The sequence below is a fragment of the Gekko japonicus genome, unplaced genomic scaffold, assembly GCF_001447785.1.
Source record: "Gekko japonicus isolate JY-2015 unplaced genomic scaffold, Gekko_japonicus_V1.1 scaffold50, whole genome shotgun sequence".
In the NCBI taxonomy this organism is placed as follows: domain Eukaryota; kingdom Metazoa; phylum Chordata; class Lepidosauria; order Squamata; family Gekkonidae; genus Gekko; species Gekko japonicus.
Window position 1 is genome coordinate 195,243 of NW_015164666.1, and position 27,290 is coordinate 222,532.

The 27,290-nt window shown below is 41.9% G+C and overlaps 1 protein-coding gene across 1 annotated transcript in view; it reads left to right on the top strand.

The window, feature by feature from the left end:
- CEP85L (centrosomal protein 85kDa-like) overlaps window positions 1–27,290 on the top strand; it is a 169,740-nt gene that overhangs the window by 24,029 nt on the left and 118,421 nt on the right. The window contains exon 2 of the mRNA XM_015409088.1: window positions 6,539–6,700. Coding sequence (XP_015264574.1) covers window positions 6,539–6,700 — 162 coding nt within the window. The remainder of the gene's footprint in view (window positions 1–6,538; window positions 6,701–27,290) is intronic.

Sequence of the window (27,290 nt, forward strand, 5' to 3'; positions counted from 1 at the left end):
TGGGTGCCAAGGTAAGAGTTTGCCTAGGGCACCAAAAAAAGTCAGCATACCAAAGCATACGTATTAGGGGATTGTAAAATCAGTATGGGCTGTGCATTCTGTGTAGCTACTTTCTGCTGCTCTGGGTGAGTTTTAGGGAAGGATAGCTTGAGTTTTTTCTGGATGTGAGCTTTGATTCCTATTTGTCACTAAATAACTGATTTGGGAGGCACGATAAGCCCCATTTAGTACAAGCATAAGGTAAAGAGGAGGCTGCCCAGGGAAGTACTTATATCAACAGCCCCTCCAGAATTTCCCAGAGAAGTTGTGTTACCAGGCAGCTGGTGGTAATTCTGCTGCTCATGTTTGTGAGCTTTTTTTGCTGCTAGTTGGGTCGAACTACTAGGGCAGCAATTCCTAACTTTGCACTATACAAAAAGCACTGCCTAGGCAGTTTGCTGTTAGTCATATTGCCCAAATGTGTTATAGGACAACATGGGGGGAAATAAACTAGCCTCTTTAAGTTGGCACACATTGTACATATATGAAGGTCCTGCTATAATTGATACAAGTAGTTGTGGTTGTGATCAGCAGAAAAATTCTCATTTATGACTGCTCCTGTGTGTTAGGGGGTAGTCAAATAATGATACGGGTAAATGCAAATTATAATAGTATTGCTTCACCCAGGATCCTTACATGTCTCTGGACTCTATGTCACTGGAAATCCCAGAATACCAGATTACAGCTGTGTTTCTGTGACAGAATTTGAGTGACCTAGTTCTGTGATGGGCTAATGTGCCCAACAGATGTAGGTGAGTTGCTCTCTGACTCTGTCCTGCCTTATAGCCCACGTGATGGTACTGTGAAGCCTAAGACCATAATAGCTTTCTCACTGCATTTGTAGTATTTATCCACTGTGTCCCACCATTATAATAAGCTTTTGATAAGGTTCCCCATAACATTCTGATGGGCAAACTGGAAGACTGTGGACTGGACTATAGGACAGTTCAGTGGAAAGGGAACTGGTTAGAGGACCGCACCCAAAGAGTGGTGGTTAATGGCATTTCATCAGACTGGAGGGAGGTGTCCAGTGGGGTGCTGCAGGGCTCGGTTTTGGGCCCGGTACTTATCAATATTTTTATCAGTGATATGGATGAAGGGGTAGAAGGGCTACTCATTAAATTTGCTGATGATACCAAATAGGGAGGAGTAGCAAACACCCAAGAAGGTAGAGTTAAAATTCAACAAGACTTGAATACTCTGGAGAAGTGGGCAGTTGCAAACAGGATGCAATGGAACAAAGATAAATGCACAGTATTACATCTGGGCCACAAAAATGTCAAGCACAAATACTGGATGGGGGATACATTTCTGGGGAGTAGTGTATGTGAAAGAGATCTTGGGGGTAAGAGTGGACTGTAAACTTAAATATGAGCAGTCAGTGTGATGCAGTGGCAAAAAAGGCAAATTCAGTCTTGGATTGGATTAAAAGGGCCATAGCATTGAAATCGCAGGAGGTCATAGCCCCTCTGTATATTGCCTTGGTCAGGCCACACCTTGAGTACTGTGTGCAGTTCTGGAGGCCTCACTTCAAAAAGGATGTGGCCAAAATCGAGAGGGTGCAGAAGAGAGCAACAAGGATGATCAGAGGTCTGGAGACTGCGCCCTACGAGGAAAGGCTAAGGGCCTTGGGAATTTTTAGTCTGGAGAAGAGGAGATTGAGGGGGAACATGATTGCTCTCTTTAAATATTTGAAATGCTGTCATTTGGAGGAGGGCAAGGAGCTGTTCCAGTTGGCAGCAGAGGATAGGACCCGAAGCAATGGGTTTAAATTACATGCAGAAAGGTATTGGCTGGATATTAGGAAAAACTTTTTCATGGTCAGAATGGTTCAAAGGTGGAATCAGCTGCCTAGGGAGGGGGTTAGTTCCCCTTCACTGACAGCTTTCAAGAAGAGGCTGGACAAATATTTGTCAGAGATGCTCTAGGCCGGTCCTGAATTGGGCAAGGGAGTTGGACTAGATCAGGGGTGTTGAACTCATTTGTTATGAGGGCTAGATCTGACATAAATGAGACCTTATTGGGCCGGGCAGTGTGTGTCATAAAATGTAATGCCAGGTAGCAGAGATATAAACTTTATAAAGGACACAAACACAAAGGGTTTTTTTAAACTTAAAACATGCTTAAAACATTAGCAGTCTTACAATATTTTATTTAACAGTGTCTGATAACTGACACCTCTTGCTCTGAATTACTGCATCAAAATGCCTGTGCTGTTGCAATCTTGAGTATGCTGTTCAGGTGTGTATCTGTAAGCTGGAAAGCTACCATGACACAGCAGCAGCAGAACTGGAAGCAGAAGCAGAAGACAGCCAGTTCCACTGCAAATCTGATAGAAGCCCTCTGGGGCCTGATCCGGCCCCCAGGACTAGATGGTGTGTATGGCCCCTTCAAACTATATGATTCTATGATTCTATTATTTATATTGGGCCAAAATGTTGCCAATATGCAGTGAACTCTGATTTTCTTCTGGCACAGTGTTTGCTATACCTAGTCATAGGCATTTTTTTATACTGATGTAAGTAATGTAAGAATTCACTTTTGGTCAGCATTGTACTGCCATTTATTTTGTTCCAGATTAGCCTTGCAAGTAAGTCCACCAAAGTCACTAGCTGAAAACATTTGTGTTAGCCCATCTTCTCACACTTGACCTATGCAACTGATTTGTAAGTGCTTTATACCCTGGTGGCTGTCGATATTCATGTCAGATGAGTAGCTGTTTGAAGCCTATTTTAGATATATTTAGCTTTTGTGCAGGTACTGTTTGTGGACCTCTTTTCTGTATTGACATGGACGATGTAAAAAAATCATACATATGTTTATAAATGTGTAATTACCAAATTTTATATTTATGCTGAAGCATTTTTTTAGATTCTAAGGCTGAAGTCCTGCAAGAAGTTGCTCATTGAGAGGCCAGTATAACATCTTCCCCACAAGGTTGCCCCTGCACTGACCACCTTATCCTACCGGGCATGTTGCCTCTCTCTGCACATCCATCATTCCAAACAGAGACCCCACTGCATCTCACCTTCCTCATAAGGTCTCCCCCATGTAGCTAGTCTCAGTAGTAGCCGGAGCAGAGCTGGGAAAAGGGGCTTTGGCAAGGTCGGACTGCTGGATGCCCTAAAGAGGGTGATGGAGTGGGTTCTACTGAGATGAAGCATGCTTGTCACAAGAGCGGCACACTGAAAGTGAAGATGCCTTGGAGGGGGAAGAGATTCTTTTGAGAGGTTGCCATACATCTTGCTCCACTTGCACTGGGAGGGCTTCAAAACCAACCATATTGGATTGACTTTTGAGCAAACTGAAAAACACTTTTAAATACATTTGTATTCTGTTTGCTTTTTCAGCCTTCTGTAAATGTGTGCGCGCTAAATTTATCCACGCAAAAATCTTTGTGGAGTTACATAAAATTCTATTATTTATATTGGGCCAAAATGTTGCCAATATGCAGTGAACTCTGATTTTCTTCTGGCACAGTGTTTGCTATACCTAGTCATAGGCATAGGCTTCTGCACTAATTCTATGTAGACAATAAATTTTTGTAAAAGACAGTGAGAGACAGTGTGAGAATACAGGTGTGCCTTAATATTGGTTTGGTATACAAAAGCAAATTTCAAGGTACTTTTAGTATCCTGCTTCTGACTATCTTTTAACAAAATAAACTAGAGGTGTTAATTACAATTCTTTGTTAACAAAATATTACATATAGGAGAATTGGATTTCCCATTTCTTCTGTCATCAGAAAATCAGTTTAGCTGAATGGTTGTTGTTAATATGTAAATAAGACAAGTTACCTTATGACACAAAATTAAGAAACTGGGGTGGCAAAAGGCAAAATAAACACTATTGAGAATTATTGTCATTATATGTGCTTAAGGCATGGCCTCAGTTGGAATCTAAATTCAGACCTTGTCACAGGGGAACATAATCCTTTGTCAGCATTGTGTAGTATTCTCCCATCCTCCTCTTCCCCTAAACAGGATAAATTTGGCAGTTGCTTGAAGAAGGAACAGCAGGACAATGCAAACATCCTGGCAGCAAACCTCAGGCTTTCTTGTGCAGCATTTGCCATGTTATTGTTGGTTCAGCAAAGTTACCTACATTGATGCTTGCTTTGAAAGGTGTTTAGAAGGAAACAAAACTTTAGGAGGAAGGAAATGAGATTGATACATGCCAACTGGCAAAGACTATACTTGGTCTTTCTATTTAAAATTAATACTCAGGCAACCTAGTTCCGTGCGCCTTGGTGTTTAGTCGTGCCGGCCACATGACCACGGAAGCGTCTTCGGACAGCACTGGCTCTTCGGCTTTGAAACGGAGATGAGCACCGCAACCCTAGAGTCGGATTCGACTGGCTCTCGAGCAAGGGAACCTTTACATTTATCTTTACCTTTAACCTAGTTTGCAGGCATGAATGATTCTGAGAACATGGAGTTTCCTCTGGGAGGGAAGCGTGTCAGGCTTGTCCTGTGATGGCACACCTAATTTGTAATCTCACTGACATAGAGGTGTGTGTTTGTGTTAAAAGGGTTTTAGTAAAACAGTGTTTTTGTTTGTTTCCTTTTAAAATGGAAATAAACTTCAAACAAAAAACAACAGCTGGATGGCTTTGTTCATAAAGGGAAGGGGAAAAAATCTGAATGAGAAGGAAAAAGAAACCTGTTGCTCTAACAAGCAAATAGTCATAACTTGGGATGAAAGTTTACATATATCATTGCTGATAGATGAATAGACCTGGATGCGCAAGGTAAATGTGTTGGCCATGTGAGCTTTACTTGGTGAAGTTAAACAGCTTGTTGTGAATCCAGTAACACCTTAGAGACCAACAAGATTTTCAGGGTATGAGCTTTTGAGAGTCAGAATACTCTGTCAAAACGAGGAGCAGAAAATTAGCATCAGATGCTAATTTTCTGCCTCAGCATTTCTCCTTTGCTCTAGAAAAGAGTAAGAGTCCAGTTGCACCTTAAAGACTATCAAACTATGTGGTAGAGTATGAGCTTTTGTGAGTCGCTGCTCACTTTCAGTGTATCTTGATCTATCTCCTTTGCTCCAATGAAGCCGACTACAATTTGCATTATACTTTCTCATCCGGAGTCCCTTCTTTGCAACTCTTATCCCATGTTCTAATTGGGATATAAAAACCTGGGGATCTCCATTCTGACTAGTATCTGACAAAGGGAGTTTAGCGCTCTGGCCTCTCCCCAGGGCCCCGAGGGCATCCTGGCTGCAGGAAACGAGGCCGGCGGAACTCCGTGTGACTGGATCCTTCTCCTCCCCCGACGGCCAGTTGGCAGGCCCGGGCAGCCGCGCGCGCCGCTCCCTTTCCTTCCCTTCCCTGTGGTGCCCGGCATCTGGGGTCGAGGTGGGCCAGGAGGCAGAGAGTGGGGCAGGCGGAGGGGTGGTGCGTCGGGGGAGGGTGGCCGGGCAGCTTGGGGCCGCTGGCGGCAGGCAAGTTGTCATCTCGCCGGGGGTCTGCCGCACTGGCTCTCCAGGGAAGGCTCTTTCCCCCTACTCCTGAGGAGACCAGCCCCGGGGGGGGGGCTCTTGAGGAGGCCAGCAGGGAGTTAGGCCAGGGCAGCCTTGTCTGCGCAGACTGGCAGCGGCTCCCCGAGTCCTTCCTGGCACCTGCTGGCTGACGGGGCAGGCCAGCTGGGACCAGAACACGCCCCATCCAGGGCCCGGGGCTCTTGGAGAATGCCTAGTTCGCCTAGCGGGTGAGCCGGCCCTGAAGGTAGCACATAAGCACAGTGTAAGATTTCCCAAAAACTAGTTGTTTCATGTTGGTACTGATTGTAAAAATCACAGGAATCTTTTGATTCCTTTCACTTGCATATGTTCGACTGGAATATGTCTAACTTTTACTAAACTCAAAGCTCCATTGTTTTTGCAACTGCTTAACTCAGTGGTTGCTGAGAGTAGGCCCTTGCTTAAGAGTCTTATGTATTGAATTTCAACAGAACTCGACTGGATTGGAAACAGTTGACAACCCCTTTTCAGTACCTTAGAGTTTAGTAAACTAAATTTCATACAGTTTTAATTGTAGGTCTCTTGACAATTATTTTAGCCCCCCCCCAAAAAAAAAGACATTCCAGTCAGAATCAGCTTTTTAAAATCCAGAATAACACATTCCATATGTTAAAAATCAGGGGTTTCCTCTTCCTCTAAGAACTGCTAGTCTTTGTGGTGAAGGAATATGTATTTTTTTAAAAAAAACACCCCGAATTTTACAGTACGTAAGGCTCAATCAAATTCAAGTTGAGGATAAGCAAAATAAAAACAAAAGTGTAATGCCTGTATAATGCAGTTTGGCTTTAAATTAGCAAAAGCCTTTAATTTGTATAAACACAAATCCATGTGTGGTTCGCTTAACTGCTGTAACTTTGTACCAGGACTATTGTCTGGTGCACAACATCCTAATTGTACACATGAGTGACCTTTATTCATAATCCTGTTTCTTGCTAAATTGTATGAAGCTGACTTTGGAATTTCTCTACAGGCTCAGAATATTCCTCATCGGGATGGTTACCTGGCACTGAATCACTGTGGCAAGCCACAACAGGCCCATCAAACAGTCGAAGTAGCCATATCAGAAGACACAGCATAGCTTCTGACAGCGGTGACACCGGCATCGGAACCTCCTGTTCTGATAGTGTGGAAGGTGAGTTTGGCTTAAAAACTGAAGACTGTTGCTTTTTATGGAAAGTGGAGAAAAAGAGTGGGTCTAAAATATTTAGGGGCAGAGTGTGATGTAAAATATGAATGATCAAACTTAGCTGCTGAATGAAGAGTCAGCTTTCCTGGTGGTGTGAGAGGTCTGTGCAGGGGTCATTTGGGGGGGGACGCGGGGGGACGCCATCCCCCCGGGTGAGTTGCGGGAGGGCGGGGCCTGGAGCTCCCTGCTGGTGCCTGCTGGAGGTCGCCGCCGGCTGTGGGGAGGACACACTTCCGGTGATGTCAAGGGGTGTGGCATATGCTAATGAGTTATGCTAATGAGTCCCCCTAGCTCTTTTTCTACGAAATGACCCCTGGGTCTGTGCCATCCTAAGAGTTACAGCCTTTGAAGCCCATTGACTCCAGTGGATTTAGAAGTGTAATTCAGTTTAGGATTGCATTGGGAATCTCTCAGAGTTGAAACTGAATTTTTGTTGAGTAATCCTTAGTTATTATGAGGGAAGACAATTATACATTTGAATACTCTGGGGCTCCGAAGTATAAATGATCATGAGATGCTGAACTTCACGATTGCTTGTTGCTTCTTTCCATTTCATAGTATCGTACAAAAATCATTAAAATTATATTGGGGGGGATGTAAAATTGATAGCAACAGTTTGCTCTACAGGTTTTGCAAAATACTGCTTGAGAACCAGAAGGGGAAGGCATTGTTTTTCCAAGTGTCCTGTACATTCTTATCTAATGAATTGTCCCAGTGTAATGCTGTGCCCTCACTTTTCATAAAAATCTCTTGCTATCACTCTTAAATATTACTGATCTTCTTCGTGGTCTCTGTGAATCACACCCTTGGGAATATACTGCGCCTGCGCTGACCTTCTCGGTACCGGTAGCTAACAAAAAGGGATTTTTGCGCCTCTCCCAGGTCACGCAATTGTCCCAGTGTAATGCTGTGCCCTCACTTTTCATAAAAATCTCTTGCTATCACTCTTAAATATTACTGTTACCAGCCTTCAAAGAACTTTAAACAGGCTATTGAGCTGCTGAGAAAATGGTCATCAGAGGTCAAATATAACAGAAAAATTAAGTTGTTAAAAACAAAATACAAGGAAATACCTTGTGAAGCTGCATTAACAGTGTGGTCATAGGCAGAACATAAGATATCATCATTCCTACCCTGGTCAGTTTTCTTCTGAATTCTTGTCTTATTTGGTCATAATGTTTCAAAGATATGCAAACAAACAGGAGGGGAACTTGAAGAGAAGAATTGATTTAGAATATATGATGTACAGGGGAAAACTTAAAGAAATTGGTATATTTAAGTTAGAAAGAGTAACTTGAAGGAAGGGGGGGGGGACCAAGGTAAGCATTCTAAAATAAAGAGAGAGAGAAGGATGAGTTCTATAAGGTCATTGAAAGAAAATGAGAAATGAAATATCAAGGTTTGAGTTTGATACAGGGAAACCATTTGCAATTGTAAAAGTGGTTTTATAATAGAACCTTGTGCTGCTTTCTTGCTTGAATGTTTTTAAAGAGAAAACCAATGGAATATCTGTATAAAAGGATATATCTGTTCTTCACTGAGTGTGATTCATTATTGCACCTGGCTGCAGGGGTCAGCTGGCGGTTCGATTATTTCATCACTGATTCAGGACCTCTAATCACATGGGCTGGATTCTGAACTTGCAGAATAGAATTTTTCCACCTTTCCCCTTCCGGCTGAGGAATGCTGTGATCCCTGAAATCCTAGGATTGGTGGACCTTGGGAACAGTGTGGGGACCTGCAGGGAGTCTTGTAGGAAAGGGGCATGCAAGTATCAATCTTATGTGGGCAGAACTGCTGCTTGGGAGAATAGAATAAGGCATCAGATTGAACACTTAGAAGTGTAGTTGGGTATGTATACTAAAAGAGAAAATATAGCTGTGCTGCCTCAGCTAAAGTGATTTCTTCCACTTTTAGACTAACAGTGAACAGGAAATGTTTGGGCATATAATTTATTTTAAAGGGAATTGTCGCAAGCCACTTGAATATATGTATAAAGTTGTAAACAGGTATCTGTTTCCAAGTATAGAATATCGTGTGACAGGTGGCCATTAGCTATGCTAGTTGCTGCATCATGAGAGAACTAAAACATTTTGTTCATTTCATCATGCCCTGACTGGTGAGCTAAACAAGTGATAAAGTGATCAGATGACCAGTTCCAGTTCAGATTCATTTCATCATGTTCCTTCAAGACAAGATGCACTGCACATGTCTTGAATTAGCTGAAGGTCTGGAACACAACGTGTTTCTAGTTTAGAATCTTGTTTGACGTGCTCTTTTGTGTGTCCTGTTTATACTTCCAGTGAGAGTGAAATCACTTCTACTGGTGGCACTTATCTACATTGTTCTCTTGTTGTTACTCTAAATTGTTTTGCTGTTTTCTGATTGACATTCTTGCATACAGTTAGTTTTCAAGGGGAAAAGGGAAATATTTGGAGGCAAAAACGGGAACTTTACTCTGAATTTGATTCGTTTGTGGTCAGCACTGGCCCTGTCCACACGAGAGGATTAGGGCCGGGAGAGGGACGGAACGGGTGCGGATCAAACGGGCGCGATCCCACCGCAACATCTGGGAAGCGTACTGTGTCCGTCCCCGATCCGGCCCTTCCAGCGATAATCCGTACCAAAAAAGAACCACCTACCAAGGTGGTTCTTTTTGAATGGCCGCAGCAACGCTGGCCGTGGGATCGCCGGCGCGTTCTTTCGCCGGCGCATCCCCGGCTCCTTGCCGAACTGCGCATGCTCCGACATGCGCAGTTCAGCAGACTCCCGTGCCTTTCTCCCCGGCATCTGATTGTGCTGGGGAGCAAATGCACAGCGGCTCAGGGGATCTGTATGATCCCGCCACCGCGTGCCTATTTAGGTGCAGCTTTTTAAAAGCCGCACTTTGGCCGTCCCTTCTTCCCTCGTGTGGCAGGGGCCACTGAATAGGCTTTGTGTCAGCCTCTTTTTGAGGAAATATTAGCATGCAGTGTATTTTATGATGTAATATAGGTAAGCTTCCAGGAAGACTCTTTTTCAAGCCTGGTACTTAGCCATGTGCTCTCCATTGCAGTGCTGAGAAGGCAGGACATCTTTGGCAGAAAACACAATTGAATAACCTGGCAAATCATGACAGTTGCAAAGCTGTAAGGAAAGGAAATAGCATTGTCTGAGCATTTGAAAGTATGAAAGGTTAAAATAACCTCAGTTTTTTTCTTTTTTGTCGCTTTTTAAATTTAATTATGGCCCCGGTCACACGGAGAATTTGCCGCACGAAAGGCAAGAATGTTGGGCGGATTTTCAGGGCGCAATCACACCGCAACATCTGAGAACCATAGCGCACCCGTGGCCAACCTGTGGAGTCCTGCCGAAGATGCGGATTTAAAAAGTACCAAGGAAGTGCACTAGTATCCGGAAAACGCGCGGCACAGGCAGGTGTCTGATTGCGGGAGCGCTAGTATCCCGTGGCATCTGGCGCCTGGCCACGTCCCGTCGCAAACCGGATGTTTTTCTTACGCGCATGCACACAAACACGAAACTGAAAGCAGTGCTGCTCCGCGGAACTGTGCATGTGCACAAACATGAAACACTTGTGTGATTACGCCACTTCTTTGCCACGCTGCAGCATCGCTGTGTGATCGCCAACTAACAGCTGAAGCACGGAGACTCGGGGGACTGTGTGATTAGGCTACTGCGCTTTATTTTGCTCTGGGGCAAACAGCCACGCCTCTCCCCCACATTATCTGGCCTGTGTGACCGGGGCCTATATTTAGTTACATAATTTAATTATGTATTGTTTTTGTCTCATAGGGTATCTTTACGCAGTTAACTTTTCTTCCATCTAGCAAAGTGCTATATGCCCAGTTTACCTTAATGTATCAAGAAGGATAAGCTATTCTAAGAAATATTCTTGTATAATGGGAGATTTAGTTTGCTAAGAATTTTCACACTCTTTTTCTCTCTCTTCCCAACAGTAAAAGGGTTATGATGTTTGCAGTTTGAGGGCAATGAGTACATATATTTGTCAAGATTTTCATTGTTGGTAGATGTCCCGCCGCGGGTTCTTCCGCGGCCGTATCAGGTGATGCGGCGGGACTGGCGCGTCCTGCGCCGAGCTCTTTGCCAGCCCCAAGCATGGAACGGAGCCTTGGGAACAGCCTTGGGGAAGGGGGCGCCTGTGTTCCAAAGCCACAGTGAGACGGGGGGGGGGCGAGCTCGGGTGAGGGACTGAGGGGCCTTACCTTTCAGGCAGGGTGTTACCGAGGTCGCTACTGCGGAGGCGGGGGGGAGGCAGACACTTCCGCTATACACCCCGAGCCTCGGAAAGTTGAAGGGAACGGGGACTATGCTCAGATCAGGAAGGAAAACACGTGAAGCAGGGAAGGTGATTGGGCTATAGGCTTTTGGGGAATCACAGGGTGTGTTTGATTACTGTAACAAGCAATAAAAAGGAGGAAACAAAAAACACCGGGGAGGAAGTCAGAGAATCGAGGGAAGCGCAGAGAGAGAGAGAGCGAGACGCTGGGAGTCGGTTCTTCTGAGGACAAGGTCTGGCGTGTGGTGTAACACCCAGCCCATCCAATTCTGAGGTGTTTGTTTCTGACTCTGAAAGACTCCCGTCATGGCGACGGGTTATACAGCGCCAGGGAGTGACCCGAATCCTGACAGTAAAAATTGGTGCAATCATTTGGAGAATTTCCTCATTCTCCCTCTGAGGTGGAGGACATTTTTCTCCCTCTCCCCAAATACTAGAACTCAGGGGCATCCAATGGAGCTGATGAACAGTAGGTTCTGGACAGACAAAAGGAATGATTACTTTACACAGAGAGTGATTAAAATGTGGAATTCGCTGCCAGAGGGTGTAGTGATGGCCACAGGAATAAATAGCTTTAAAAAGGGATTAGATAGATTCATGCAGGATGACTCTATCAGTGGCTACTAGACATGGTAACTGAGGGGACCTGCCACATTCAGAGGTACTAAACCTCTGAATCTCAGAACCAGGAGGCAACATCAGGAGAAGGCCTCAGCCTCTATGCCCTGTTGTTGGCCATCCAGAAGAACTGGTTCGCCACTGTGTGGATGCTGGTCTAGATGGACTATTGGTCTGATCTAGCAGGGCTCTTTTTATGCTCTTATATATACAGGCCTCCAAAGACTAAGAATCTTTAGAGAGATTTTTTTTCCCTTTCCAATTCAAAAATTCCATAAATGCTTAGGGGAAAATTGTCCCCTTAGTTAAGTCAAAATAAGTTATTGTGCATGGAAACATTTTAAGTCACTAGAGTTTGAGAGGAGAGAGGAGAAAAAAATTATATCATTTTTCACTTTTTGAACAGAAGTGCAACTACACCTTTGACGTGAAAATACATACTATAAAATTGTCCAACATATTAATTGCCCCAATCTTGTAGTTTGTTTTTCCATTAACAGGTCTTTCAGTACCATGACTATAGCACCTGAGCCACAGCAGGATTCATGTGTCCAATTAATGGCAATAGTTTTTATTAGAAAATTAATTTCAACAGCAACATACTGTATTTGTTCCAAATGTCTTGTAGGGCCTTGAAATAAATAAACAATGCAAGTAGATTAGGAATACAAAATGATTATTCTGCAGGGAACCCTGAAAAAGTGTCAAGTCCCTACTTACAAATGACAAATGACTGACCATATGGTGAGATTGCAGATCATGTAGTATGGAATCTTACTGTGTATGTTGCACCCTGAGAAATGTGGTGTTCTTTATCTGTATCTGTACAGTCTTGCAGCATGAAAATTTGGAAGTGGAGAAACAGAAATTACAAGTTAAGGACTGGGAGTGTCGCTCAACCTTCCAGCGAAATCCCTTTCTCTATGGGACGTGGTTTATTAATTATGGATGAATGAAAAATAACAGATTGATCAATCATTTATGCTCCACCTTTAATGTAGAATGCTTTACAATCTTGAGCTTACAGCAGCAATTGGGTTTCAGCACTGGTGTGTACACAGTCCTGATGTTTCTTGGGTGCTTAGAGATTTAGGAACTGGCAGTAAGTCCTCTGAGGATGCTGGATCCTCTGTCTCCTCAGAAGCATTGTGGCAGCGTGAGGTAAGGGAGGAATCGATGATTTCCTGCTCTTTATTTACAGGATACAGTGGATAGAGTGTAGGGCTGCTTCCTCTTTCTGTTATCTCATTGCTGCTCTAACTTGCTGAACCTGTGCCCTGTTTTGTTGGTAATTCCAGGTCAGGAGGCAGGACTTCATGACTGGTGTGTGGATGGAATTGGTATAATGCTAGTGCTAGACTAGTGCACCATCAATAGGAGACATGCTTATGTAATGGGCTTTGAGCCTCCTTGTTGGTCTAGCATGACAATGAGCTGGGGTGTTAGCATTTTATTCGTGTTTTGCCCATATTTTCTTTTTTCGTTTTCCTGCTGGGATAATATGCAAGGGGGCCACCATATGACCTGCCTGATTGTCAGAAGTTGTTGCCTAAATATGAAAAAGGTCTCAACTAAATTAGTTGCTTGAGATTTGTTTTTTTCATGGAAACTGCAAAGCAATATAAGCAGTGTTTAAACTGCCAGGGATGGAAGGGAGGCTGAAGTCTCTCCCTTCCCTTGTGAAAGCAAAACTTGCTGCAGTTTGTGCCAACAGCTACTTTGCTAATGAAGAGCTTGCTTTCCCAAATACCTGGTCAAGATTTAAGTGCTCAAGACAGATAAGAACTTAATTAATAAACACCACTTTTTATATATAAGAAACCTTACTGTTTCAAATCAATTCTAAATATTGTTAAAATATGGGAACTGTCTTTTTGCTAATTGAGTGACTTCTCTAATGTTGCTGTTCTGCCTTAATTTGAATAATATGAAAAAGGGACAAAAATCAGTTATTGAGCATGCCCTGAAGATGGGTTTCAAATTCTGAAAACTGTACATTTTGAATTTGTTTAAAGTTCCTTAAGAGAATGATGGTTTATAGAATTACTATCTACATATGGAGAAAATGTCTAAAACAAAATGTCATTCAGAAATCATGATTCAGATTTATGTCTGTACCTGTGTTCTTCACTTGGCTGCTTTTTGGTTGTCCTTTGGCTTGCTTTTTTTTAAACTATAGATCAAAAGCAAAATGGCATCAAGTGGTACCTGAAGAAACAAGGTACTATGCTGAATGATTTTTCACGTATCCTTCTCTTCTGGGCTGTATCAGCAGTTCGGTGCAGAATATTAAGGGGAATTGACAGAAATGTGGGTATTGTATTGAATTGTTTGCATGAGTGAAATGTGCTGAACTCTGAAGCCTTAAGAAATAAAATATTTCTGATGCAGATGTGTCATAATTTTCAAGCAAAGCCAAGACACATAAGTGCTGTAAAAGCTTTTCCTCATTCACAGTTCAGTTGGGCAGGGGGGCTAAAATAATCCAATGAAAAGTCCCAGTGGCCCGCAGATGACCACTTAATCACAATGGATTGGGAGAGGAGCAAGAGGGTGGAGGGGTACTTTGAGTGATCACTAAAGGCACCCACAACAATTAACAACATTTTTCAATATGTTTGCTTTTGGCATGCAAAAGCCAATATTCCAGATGCATCTCAGTTTCCATATTTCACTCTCACTTTACATTCTTGCCTAGTGAGTAGTAGTAGAATGCTGTAGCCAAGATCAGCACGTAAAGAATTCAGTACTTTTAGCTTTGGACATATGTCTTGAGAAATGCATGTTGTATTCTCTTTGTCGTAATCTACCAGAAGTTCACACAGTTGTATATACTGGAGTGTTTGAAAGAGAGAAAGCTATATAGAGAAAATGGATATTTTAAAGAAAGAAAACTGTAAGCAGTAATAAGATAACAGTCATTGAACTTGTACTCTGTAGTATTTTGTTTTTAAAAGAAAAAAACTGCTCTAGTTATTTTCATCATGGTAGCGGCCCTAGAAATGACTGCAAGAAAAAAAAATATTTTTTGCAAGTCAAAAAGAGCCCACAGATCTTTATGGAACAAATCTTCATATGGAGCAAATCTGCATCTGAGTGTTGATATGTGCTTCCCTCTTCTCCAAGCAGTGGGAAGTTCCACAGGTTTATAGGGTTTAGTTTTCTTTAGATAAGAGGTGATACGGGCTTAATAATACCTTTGCTTTTCTTTAGAAATATACAGGTAGAACATAAATTGAAGACAAACAGGCAGGCCTTCAGAAAGCCACAAATATACTAACCCTGCATCAGACTTCCAGAGAGGACCTCTATGCCCCTATTTCAACCAGTTAGAAATTTTCTGCTCTCAGCTTTCGCTGAGAAGGGTTATGTATGTGAGACCTAAATGTTGACCAGTAGAAAGGTTTAGCTGTGGATTGAGAAAATCAGGTATTACATGCTGTTGTATTTAGTTAATTTTGTGTATTTCTAGGACTTTGTTGTAGCCCCTTGTCAACTCTTGTGTGTTGTTCTTCCATGTTACTAACAGAGCAATCCTAAGCATAGTCATACAGTTCTGAGCCCACTGACTTCAGTATACTTAGAAGAGTGTAACTGTGGTTAGGATGGCAGTGTAAGCCATCCACTGCCATGCAGCTCTTACACAATATAGCTGGATTTAAGAAATTCTGGCAGGCTATATCACCAGATTACAAATTTTGATTTGGGGTGTTTATCATGACTGGCAATAGCCTGGTGTATGTTGAATGAAGAACTCTTTCAGTCTCTTACAACATTTCCCTTCTAAATACTCATTTATTTTTGGCTCATTGCATCACTTTATTTTAGCTATAGCATTAACTTATGTTTGCATCCAAATGTGCCTGAGAGTTGTCCCAAGTACGTATTTTAATTTGAATGTTTCTTGTGTAACATAACATGCATTTCCTGTGATTTGAGACTAAACATGTTCCATAATTTATTATTTTTAATACTGCCTTTGAATCTTAAATATTAACATCCTGTACATATTTTGTACAGCTTGGGGGAGGACTATTAACACTGCATCTTTTTGGTGTGGTTCTGGTCTACAGTCTTAAAAAGCTTTTTAAAGACTACATTAAACTTGTGCCTCTTTGTCTTTCTAATATTCAGAAGCATCCAAAGATTCTGTTCATATTTACAGCTTAAACCATAACATTTGAACTTTCATAAAGGTAGCATTTAGTGAGTGCTTGAATCTGGTTATGTAAGTGGGTTCTCATCTTTAAAATTATCATTTTTATGTTGAAAAGCTGCATATACTTTTTGTCTTAGAAATAAGGATTTCTGTATTTATTTACTCATAGCTGACAGATGACAGGATTGTTTGCACAATGAAGCTACCCGTTGTGGTTGATGGTAGGGTTTTTGCACAGGAAATGGAACCTCAGGGTGTGCTGCTCACTGCATCCTGTTGCTCATTATTTCAGGCCATTTTGGAGTCCTTAATTGCAATGCATTCTTGCTGTGACCTGCGTTAGACTTCATACAAAACTTGTCAGTGACATCTTTCTTTTTTTTAGCGCATAAGGCTGACTAATTGACTCATCTCTTTATCATTTCTGTAGTGCCAATTATACGTCAGTCTTTGTTTTTATATAGAAACAAAAAAGACAGGTCAAGGCAGTTAATAATTTTTAAGGTTTGTCAGCGGTGGCGGGGGGAACACAACTGTTATAGGGATTGAGTGTGAGCAGTGTGATTAGCCTCACCATCTATCATTGCTTTGCTTGTGGACTTCTGCCTCAGTAGCTTCATAGCTTCTTCTGGGTACTTAAATAGTTAGATGCCTATGAAGAAATGACAAAGGAGGGAGTGCCTTGAATGTGAGCCTTTCCCTCTCCATATGGAATAACCACAATCACTCCCATGCTCAAAAGACTGAATACTTTGTTTTTAGCTTTGTTTTATATTTTTGAAATCTTCTTGGAGAAGGGAGGAGGAGGGGAGTTATGACTCCTGATTGAAGCAGAGGCCAGTCAGTCAGTGCAATATACAGCCTATTTTGAGAAGCTGGTGGGGAAATTGCTTTATGATTGTCATAAGGATTGGTCAGTCATTGTTGTGCAATTCTGGCTTCCCTAAAAAACAGAAGAAGGCCTGATTATGGCAAGAATGTTGTGTGTATGTGTATTGTACAGCTGGTGAACATCCTTCCATAGCCTGCTCACTTATAAAATTATGTCTGTCTATACGCTTTGGTTGCATAATGCATTATTTCCCCAGTGTTGCTAAATGTTCAAACTGTAAGTTGGCAGCCTAATTTGAGTGACAGTATGGGAATGTCTGATAATAAATCAGAGGGGAAAAACTAGAATATCTTGCTACAGGATGGGATCCATAGGGAGATGCAAGAAGTTTGCAACTGGAGTTTTTCCTTCAACTAGTACACTTGGTCCAGGAGGCAGATCTTTTGGCAGCCGGTTGTATTGATTTCTAGGATGGAGTCTGCCAGTCTGTATGATTCTGTAACAGAACACTGTAATTAGTTGGAAAATGAGCTGGCTGTAAATAAAAATATCTTTGAAGACCAACGTGCTTATTTTGTACAGGATTGGAGTTAAAGATGCCTCTGATTTTTTGTATTGCTGTGAGCTGTTGCTAAGCAACTGCACATTAATAGGACTTACACAAATGTATGCCTGTGTTTCATCACATTTAAAGTACATCAAAGCAGCTTTTTCTGACATGAAAGGTTGTGTGTTTCAACTTATGGTGCCCTATGAATTAATGACCTCCAAGACATCCTATCATTAACAGGCCCTGCTCAGGTCTTGCAAACTGAAGGCCATGGGTTCCTTCCTTGAGTCAATCCATCTCATGTTGGGTCTCCCTCTTTTTCTGCTGCCTCCAGCTTTTCCTAGCATGATTGTCTTTTCCAGCGACTCTTGTCTTCTCATGATGTGACCAAAGTATGATAGCCTCGGTTTAGTCATTTTAGCATCTAGGGAGAATTTAGGCTTGATTTGATCTAGAATCCACTTATTTGTCTTTTTAGTGATCCACGGTATCCGTAAAACTCTCCTCCAACACTACATTTCAAGTGAGTCAACTCTCTTCCTGTCAGCTTTCTTCATTGTCCGACTTTCACACCCACACATAGTAATGGGGAAGTCTATGATATCAGCTGTTTTGATCTTGATCTCTGGTGACAATTCCTTACACTTACGGATCTTTTCTAGTTACCTGTTAGCTGCCCTCTCAGCCTCTTTCTGACTTCTTAGTTGTAGTTTCCCTTTTGTAGTTCTAGTTTCCCTTTTGGTTAATGATTGAGCCAAGGAATAGAAAATCTTTAACAATTTTGGTTTCTTCATTGTTAGCCTTGAAGTTATATAATTCCTCAGTAGTGTAAAATATACTTTATAAAATATCGTGTGAAATTTTACAGTAAGTGTGAATATAGAGAGAAGATGCTTGGACTTATTCGTCATGGAAGGCTTAACAGTATGAGAGGTGGGTGATTCCCTCCCCCCCTTGATATAGAATGCTTTCAAATGTGGGACATGAACCAGGACAGTTATATACTTTGAGATTCCACTGATTTCAGTGGGAGCAATCAAGGATATGCTCATCTTTTTCATTGAAATAGTGGATATTCAATATTGTATTTATGCACTTAGTCATTGAGAGCATACCTAAATAAATAGTTATATATTATATGTTTTCATTGAAGGAAAATTTTATTTTAATAGGCATTACTATTAATTGCTTCCACTTACTGTAAGAAAAGATTGTTAGTCCAGTGCTCTGATTGACATGTAAATCCATTCAGTTGGAAGCACTTTGGATAGAAAAGGGTACATTTACCTTAAATAGTCAGCAGTTATCATTCTGGAGAGAATGTGATCATGGGCTTTGTTCCAGAGAGTTTGTTTCTGTGCAGTATGTCAGTTATGGACTTCCAGGGAGATTCTTTCCATTCTGAGACAATAGCATCCCCCCTTTACTTACCACAGTCTGCTCTTAAACACAAAAGCGGCTTGCATTGCAGAACTGGGTATGCAGTGCTAAGACAGAAGAAAACAGCTGCCTTTTGAGCTGGGACCCCATGAATGAACCCATACTGTGAACCTGCAGTGTGGGGATGCACTATGCCAACCTAATTTGCAAGCTGATGGTGTCAGATATGATACAGTGGTTCCAAGATTAACATGTCTATGAGTAAGTGGATCGGCTCCCTGACCCCAGTACTGCGGGGGCGGGGAGCTGCAACTGGTCTGCTCCCCTATCCCCAGGGGGGAGGTGCCACCAGATACACAGGAAACTAGTTTGCCCTTCTAAACCAGTGGAGATCTTCCACAATTGGCTCAGCCCACAATGCTCACATGGGGTGAGCCACATGCTTGTTCTCTCATCATTTTATAGGACAAGGGCTGCAGCCGTCTCATCCCCTTCAGTGTCATATGGAGTGACTGACTGGTCATTGCAGCAACCAGACTCAGCAAGCCACAAGGGGACAATGGATCTCCCCTGGAAAAGTCAGCAAGTTGTAATGGTTAGAGTGCTGGACTGAGAAACTCAGGTTCAAGTCCCCATGTTGCTATGAGTCCTTGCTGGGTGACCTTGGGCCAATCTCTCTCTCTTAGCCTAACCTAAGTTGTTGTTGTGAGGCTAAAGTGAATGAGTGATGAAGAATGTGGTAAGCTACCTTCGGTCCCCATTGGCAAGACAAGCAAGGGATACATTTTGAAATAAATAAAATTTAGCACATGGATGTACATTCTTCTTTGATTTTGAGCCAGTAGCTTAGATCCAAAGAACCATGAATAGAGCTTTTCTCATGGAACAGATGGCTGCCACCTTTCTTTTCTTGCTTCACCCTCCTGCATTCCTAATGGCTCTCGGAGTCAAGAAACTCTAAGAAACAGGATGGTATGTAGCACTTGGGGCTCCAGTGGAAATGGAAAATCAGTACCCACCCTCAAGTGGAAGTGCCCTTTCAGTCATGCAAGGAATGGATGCAGCCAAAATGTTTTGCAATGTGATCGGAAGTTGTGCTAGGATGCGTGTGTATTTAGACCTGTCACTAAAAAATTAAAAACTCAAATGCTTGTTTCTAGCTAGCATTTTGGAATGCATGAATATGAAATCCTAGATCTGATACATTAAGTTTCCATTTTTCACTTTAAACAGAAGGTCTGTCACAGGTTTAGCATGGAGGTTGTTTTCAAATTGTTTCTCACTAGGTCATCCAAGCCTGCCCACAGAATTACTTTATTTTTGTTTGCAAGCCTGCTGATGTTACAGTGGCAAATATTTATTTATTTATTGGCTAAATGTTTGTTTGTCACTACAGTGGTCACTACAACAAACTAGTTCAGTGGACTCTTGTGAAGGTTGTGCAGTTGATGTAATCGAAGGTTTAAAATTGCAGCACTTCTATGCATCCTAATATAGCAAGATTATTTTGCAGCTCTCCAATCAGATCTTTACTGCCCCATCTGAAAAGGCATCTGATCTTTAAGATAACCTTTAACTTTTCCCCACTTTGAGGCGATACTCTTACTTTGATTGGAACTTTGGCTCTGTTGTCATCTTAATATGAGGGTAAGCCAACAGACTCTTGCTTAGGTAGCACAAAGAAAGATCTGCTTATCTTTATAGCAGGTGTTTTAGTTAGGAAAATTATTTCAGTGCTGGTGAATTTAATTGGTTTTAATAGCTACCTTGAGTGTCTTTTAGAAAGATGGAGACAGAAATGATTAAAATAAATAAATTAGGTCACCAGTGTTGTGCTAGGCTGTTGCAGAATTTCTGTTGATGAAATAAATCAATTTGTTAATATAAAAATCAATAACCTGGTTTTTAGACATGTTGAAAAATGGGGGTGTATTTGAAAAGTAATGCTGTTTAGGTAATCAAAATTTAAATAGCAAAAATTTGTACTTTTAAACAACTTTTCAACAAAGATAGAACATCTATGATGTACAGAAAAGAAAATTATAGAGCAAGTAAATGACAAACATGTATTTCACTGGGCTTGAATTACTAGCAGATATATTGTATTCAGAATAATACATATAATTGAAGTTATCTACAAAAAAACATTAAACCAAATGGACACTGTGCAACAGGTCAGATAAGGGAAAGAAAAACTCTGCTCACCTTTACTAAACAAAGGATTATATATATATATGTATATATGTATATATGTATATATGTATATGTATGTATGTATGTATATGTATGTATAACAGTCCAGTAAAGAAATTAAGCTTGCATATGTTTCCTGTATATATAGCCTGCAGATTCATCTGTTGTTCTGTATAGACTAGAAAAACTAAATATGAAGGCAGACTTCATAATAGGGATGGGCATGAACTTGGCCTGGTTTGGAGCCCCTGAACTGATATTTGGGGAAGGAGCCTTCCCCGAACATTTACCCGGCCTTTGTCTGATTCACCTGTTTTAGCTATTTAAACCTAACAGCTGAGCAGTGGGTAACACAGCTCACCTGTGCTGTGCAGTGGGCCTGCAGCTCAGCTGTTAGGTTTAAATGGCTGTGAGCCATCTCACTGGTTGGTTTTACTCTCCCCCCCCACGCTTCAAAGTAGGGGAAGCAAAATGGACTGGTGAAATGGCTACCCACCATTTAAACCTAACAGCAAGGCAGGTCTACCTGTCAGCTGTTAGGTTTAAATGGCTGTAAGCCATTAAACCCTTCAGTTTCGCATTGATGAACAAAAACTATTGAGGAATTCTCAGCATGGGTTCTGTAAGGGAAGATCTTGTCTCACTAACCTGTTAGTGTTCTTTGAGAGAGTGAACAAACATGTGGACAAGAGGGACCCCATAGATGTTGTTTACCTTGACTTCCAGAAAGCTTTTGATAAAGTTCCTCATCAAAGGCTCCTAAGTAAGCTCAATAGTTGCGGGATAAAAGGACAAGTCCTTTTGTGGATCAAAACCTGGCTAATTAATAGGAAAAAGAGAGTGAGTATAAATGGGCAATTTTCTCAGTGGAGGGTGGTAAGGAGTGGGGTACCACAGGGATCAGTACAGGGTCCAATGCTTTTTAACTCATTCATTAATGATTTGGAGTTGGGAGTTGGCTAAATTTGTGGATGACACGAAGTTGTTCAGGGTGGTGAGAACCGGGGAGGATTGTCAGGCACTCCAAAGGGATCTGTCGAGGATGAGCGAGGGGGCGTCAACGTGGCAAATGGTGTTCAATATGGCCAAGTGCAAAGTGATGCACATTGGAGCCAAAAATCCTAACTATAATTACACGTTGATGGAGTCCGAACTGGCAGAGGATGACCAAGAGAGAGATCTTGGAGTTGTAGTAGATAACTCACTGAAAATGTCAAGACAGTGTGCGATTGCAATAAAAAAGGCCAATGCTATGCCGGGAATTATTAGAAAGGGAATTGAAAACAAATCAGCCAGTATCATAATGCCCCTGTATAAATCGATGGTGCGACCTCATTTGGAATACTGGGTGCAATTCTGGTCACCGCACCTCAGAATGGATATTATAGCATTGGAAAAAGTGCAGAAAAGGGCAACTAGAATGATAAAAGGGTTGGAACACTTTCCATATGAAGAAAGGTTAAAATGCTTGGGGCTCTTTAGCTTGGAGAAACAACTGCTAAGGGGTGATATGATTGAGGTTTATGAGATTATGCATGGGATAGAGCAGGTAGAGAGAGAAGTACTTTTCTCCCTTTCTCACAATATAAGAACTTGTGGGCATTCAATGAAATTGCTGAGCAATCGGGTTAGAGCAGAAGGAAGTACTTCTTCATCCCAAGAGTGATTAACAAATGGCATTCACTGCCACAGGAGGTGGCGGCTACAAGCATGGATGGCTTCAAGAGTGAATTAGATAAACATATGGAGCAGAGGTGCATCAGTGGGTATTAGCCACAAGGTATAGATAAGAACTCTTAGTCTGGGGCAAGTTCAGTTTCGCTCCCCCCACTTGAAAGCGGGGGTGGTGGTAAACAATGGATGGGTGAAATGGCTGTGAGTCATTTCAGCCTAACAGCTGACGGGCACGCCTGCACTGCTGTTAGGCTGAAATGGCTGTGTGCCGTTTCACTGGCCGGTTTAACTTACCCCGTTTTGAAGTGGGGGGAGCAAAATGGATGGGTTTAATCACTGGTAGCCATTTAAACCTAACAGCTAACAGGTGGACCTGTCCCGCTGTTAGGCTGAAATGGCTGCCAGCCATTTAAACCTAAGAGTGGTGTGGGTCTGCCCATCAGCTGTTGGGTTTAAATGGGTGGCAGCTATTAAACCCGTCAGTTTTGCTCCACCCCGCTTCAAAATGGGGAAGCGAAATGGACGGGTTCAATGGCTGCCAGCCATTTAACCTTTTCTGGGTGACCCCCCCTCTTTCTTCCAGCTGCGGCAAGCTGCGGCCAGGAGATTTGAGGATCTGAAGTAACCGGTTTGGGCATGTTTTGCTCGGCTCAGTTTGGGACCGCCCCGAATCGAACCAGAAATTTTAGTTTCGTGCTCATCCCTACTTAATAAATCCCATTTGTATTATTTATAAAGTTTTGTTTCTCTGTATTCTGTTGCAGCTTCTGGATAACAAAACTTGAGTCAGTTACTGGATTGGTTCCTGTATTTATAGTCCATCTCTGCTTATCACTATCAGTTTTACGTAATTCGTTTCGAGAGTTTACTGCTTTTGCAGAACAAACAATCAAGCTTGGTTGATTTCTGTGTGTTTTGTAGCTTAGGCTCCAGTCTGGGAACTGAAAATCATACCGAAATGCTAAACTAGTATTTGAAAAAGTCTGCTGAGCTGTCATTTTGATTGAACCCTTATGATAGCCCAAACTTTGGATAGCTGTTATGAATCATTGTATGAAATTCAGTGCTGTTCTACCTTCTCAGCTCTTTAGTCTCTTTCCTCCTGTGGGCAGTCTTGCTAATACTTACACAGTCTTGCTTAGTTCCTAGACACTTGGTCTGTGATCTTAATCATATTGGGTTGGTTTCTGACATGTTTACTTACTTAAGACATTTTGGGAGCGCATGAGCTACTCTTTAAAATGCTTTACAAAGATTAACACCAGTGGAACATACTGCCAGTTGTATGTAATTTGTTCACTGAAAGGACAATATGACCAAATTTTAAGCACTCAGTGTTACATTGAAGACATATCAACATTAGAAAAGTGACACTTTTGATATGTTCATAAGGTGAGGTTTCAAATTTTATTAAGTCCTGTCTATAGGATTTCTAGTGAACCTTCATCCCCATGAGCCTAAATGGTAATTGTCCCTGGTCAAGGAATACAGTCAAGGAAAAGGAATAGTCAAGGAATACAGTCAAGGAAAAGGAATAGTTTCCATTAGATACCACTGGTTGTTGTTTGGTTAAAATTTCAATACAGTCAAGATCCACATGTATGCCCCACACTATATAAAGCTCTGGAATTCTTAATGCCAGTAATGTTCTCCATTTAGCTGTCTAATAACATTAAGTCGAAATTGAATTTACATACTTTTGTAATAGGATTGGCTAAACATGCTATGGCTTGTTCTCTTGTCCTCTGCAGCAGACTTCAAAAAGAGTCTGTGATTATACACATTGGAAGTATATAATGGCCCCTGCCACACGGCAGGGGAAAAGCCACAAAAAGCATGGCTTTTAAAAGCCGCGCCAAAGTTGAACCGCCGTGGCGGGATCCCATGGATCCCCTGGCTGCGGCGCCTTTTCTCCCCGGCACGATCAGACGCCGGGGAGAAAACACAGTCCTAACGGGGAGCCAACCGAACTGCGCATGTCGGAGCATGCGCAGTTCGGCTAGGAGCCGGGGATGCGCCGGCGCAAGGACGCGGCGGCGATCAGACTCCCGGCTTGCGGTGCACCTTTGAGATGAACCACCTCAGTAGGTGGTTCCAACTTGATGCGGGGTATCGCGCGGAAGGGCCAGTTCGGGGACGGAAGCACTACGCTTCCCAGATGTTGTGCTGTGATCGCGGCCGTTTGCGCCGCCCCCGAACCGTCCCGCTCCCGGCCCAAATCCCCTCGTGTGAACGAGACCAATGTTAACTACATTTTCTTAAAATGAAGGTTTCAGCATTTTCTGAAGATTATAGCTGTCTGGTTTCCCTGTGTTCCACTGTGTGGTGGCAAATGATTTTTGGATTTAAGAGTTATTCCTAATTTGCACTAGTGTAAATGGGAGTAGCACATAAATGGGATTTGGATATTGCTGACCTGGATTTTCCCACCCTAGGAGGTAGCTGGGGTACATAACCATTCTGAATGACTTCCCTCACTGAAGGAGAATGAAACATTGGAACCTACCTGAAGGTTTTTTTCTCCTCAGTGGGGCGAAGTCATTCACTTCACTCTCACAAAAAGAAGAGAAGAAAAGGAATAGTTTACATCTTTGGAGCTGGGCTATTCGAGGACTGGAGAGATCAGTCTAGATACGGCCCATAGACCTGCCTGGAGCTGGAGGAGGCATGACCTAGCCATTCTGAATGAGTTCGCCCCACTGAAGAGAAAAAACCTTCAGGCAGGTCCCAGTGTTTTGATCTCTCTTAAAACTAGATATAGAGTGTGTGACCTCTAAAATATGTAGCATTTTGGCTCAGTCCCAGGTACGTCCTCAATTTCTTTTTATAATAGCTTCAGGAAAAAAGGATATAAAATCACTGAGGCCTCTGAAAATCACTAGAGGGGTGTGTGCTTCCGTGTGTGTGTATGTGCACACATGTCTACATGCTAAATTTCAGGTTTCACAATAGTAGCTGTGCTGTGGGCCAAATGCCATTGCAGTACAAGATTTGCTGTTACTATTAGGTGACACAAGACAGGCCTGTAGCCAGGATTTTGTGGTTTGTGAGGCAATTTTTTTCTGGTGGGGCTGAAGTTCTCAGTGCAGAAAGCCATTTAGCCAACAGAAAGATGTTTCCAGGATAGATCTCTAAATTGCAAGCTGTCAACCACTTTAGATGACAATTCTCAGCTGCTGCAAGTTAATTACTTCTGCCAGCCTAAGCAACAATTCTGAGAACAAGCTGACAGGTGGGGGTGATGACTTCTGTAGTCAAGAAAGATAACAGGCAGAAAAACTCTCTTAAAGGATACCAGTTTCTTGACACAGATAGAAGGGATTTTAGAGGTCACCTACTCCAACCCCCTTGCTCAGTACGGGAATTAGTCAACAATAGCACCTCACTCTGCTTAAAGGAGTGCATGCCTTTAATGAAAGCCCCACTGTAGCTATGGACCTGGCACAAGATAACCCATTAGGAGTTGCACTGTGTGGAATGGCTCCCTGTATGTTTTCCTTCTGGTCTCCCTTCCCTCCAGGAGAGTCAGAGGACTTTAAATTATTAACATCATTAGACTAAACTGCAATAGCTTTTTGCACTAAACTGAATGCAGGAGACTGAATAATTTAAAGTGCCTCAGGTCAGATAATTAGAGGAGTTGCTGTTTATATTCATATCTAATATTTATGTTTGATATTTTACTTTTTAATTTTTTGCTCCTTGTAAAGTTCTGCAGTTCTTAATATACATATGTATTTGTACAGTTAGTATAATTAGGTGGACTTTGCCAAAAAGTAACTTTAGAGTTGAGATTTAAATATCTAGAATGCCTGTATTCAAGAAGGAAAAGTAATAAAACTGAGTAATCTGTTATGATAACTGTTCTTCACCTTATTTTCAATTAAAAATTAGTGATGAAAGCAGCAAGGTTTCTTCTGAGGCTCCCTGATACCATGTTTGGGGAAAGTTGGTATTTATACATTTTTCTGTAGCAGATGATGCCATGGTGATGAATTCTATAAATAGCCAGGCAGATGATCAACGGTAATGCAGATAAAAAATGAACAAGGGATCACTTCCTATCAGTTTTCCTGCTCCATCTTGTCTGATTTCCCCATATTGTAGCCACTGTTCATTGTGGCTTATATATACATAGATCCCACAGTCCCCAACATTGTCTTCTGATAGGCCTGCCCATCTCTCTTTCACCAGTGGAAAAGCTGGTGAGATAAATGCCTAGTACAAATATGGTTTTGATCAAAACTGATAGATCAGTAGACTATTTAAAAACCTAGTTTTCTTTTTCGCCTCCTAAATTTTTGTCATTAAAAGCATGCAACAAAGAATTTGCTGATGTGAAATTCAGTCCTGTACCCCTCGTATCTCTTTTCCCCCTTAGATCAGGGGTGTTACTCATTTGTTATGAGGGCCAGATCTGACATAAATGTCACTTTGTTGGGCCGGGCCATGTGTGCCATAAAATGTAATACCAGGTATCAGAAATATTAATAACTTTATAAAGCACACAAGCAAACTCAATTAACGGTACTGTATTTTACTCAAAACACAAACATGATTAAAACATAAACTCTTTTACAGTATTTCCTTTATTTACCAGTCTTGGATAACTGACACCTCTTGCTCTGAATTATTGAATTAAAATCCCCCTTGAAAGTGATATACCTGGTTTCAGTCTCCTCCTGGACACATCCCTAGGATTTCCAGTCCACTCGGGTCCTAAACTCACGACTCAAAATGAATCTCATATTTTTGATTTGATTTTCTTCTAACGTCTCCAGTTTAGACTGGAGTAACTCTGCATACAATTACACTATATTTAACATCAGCAGG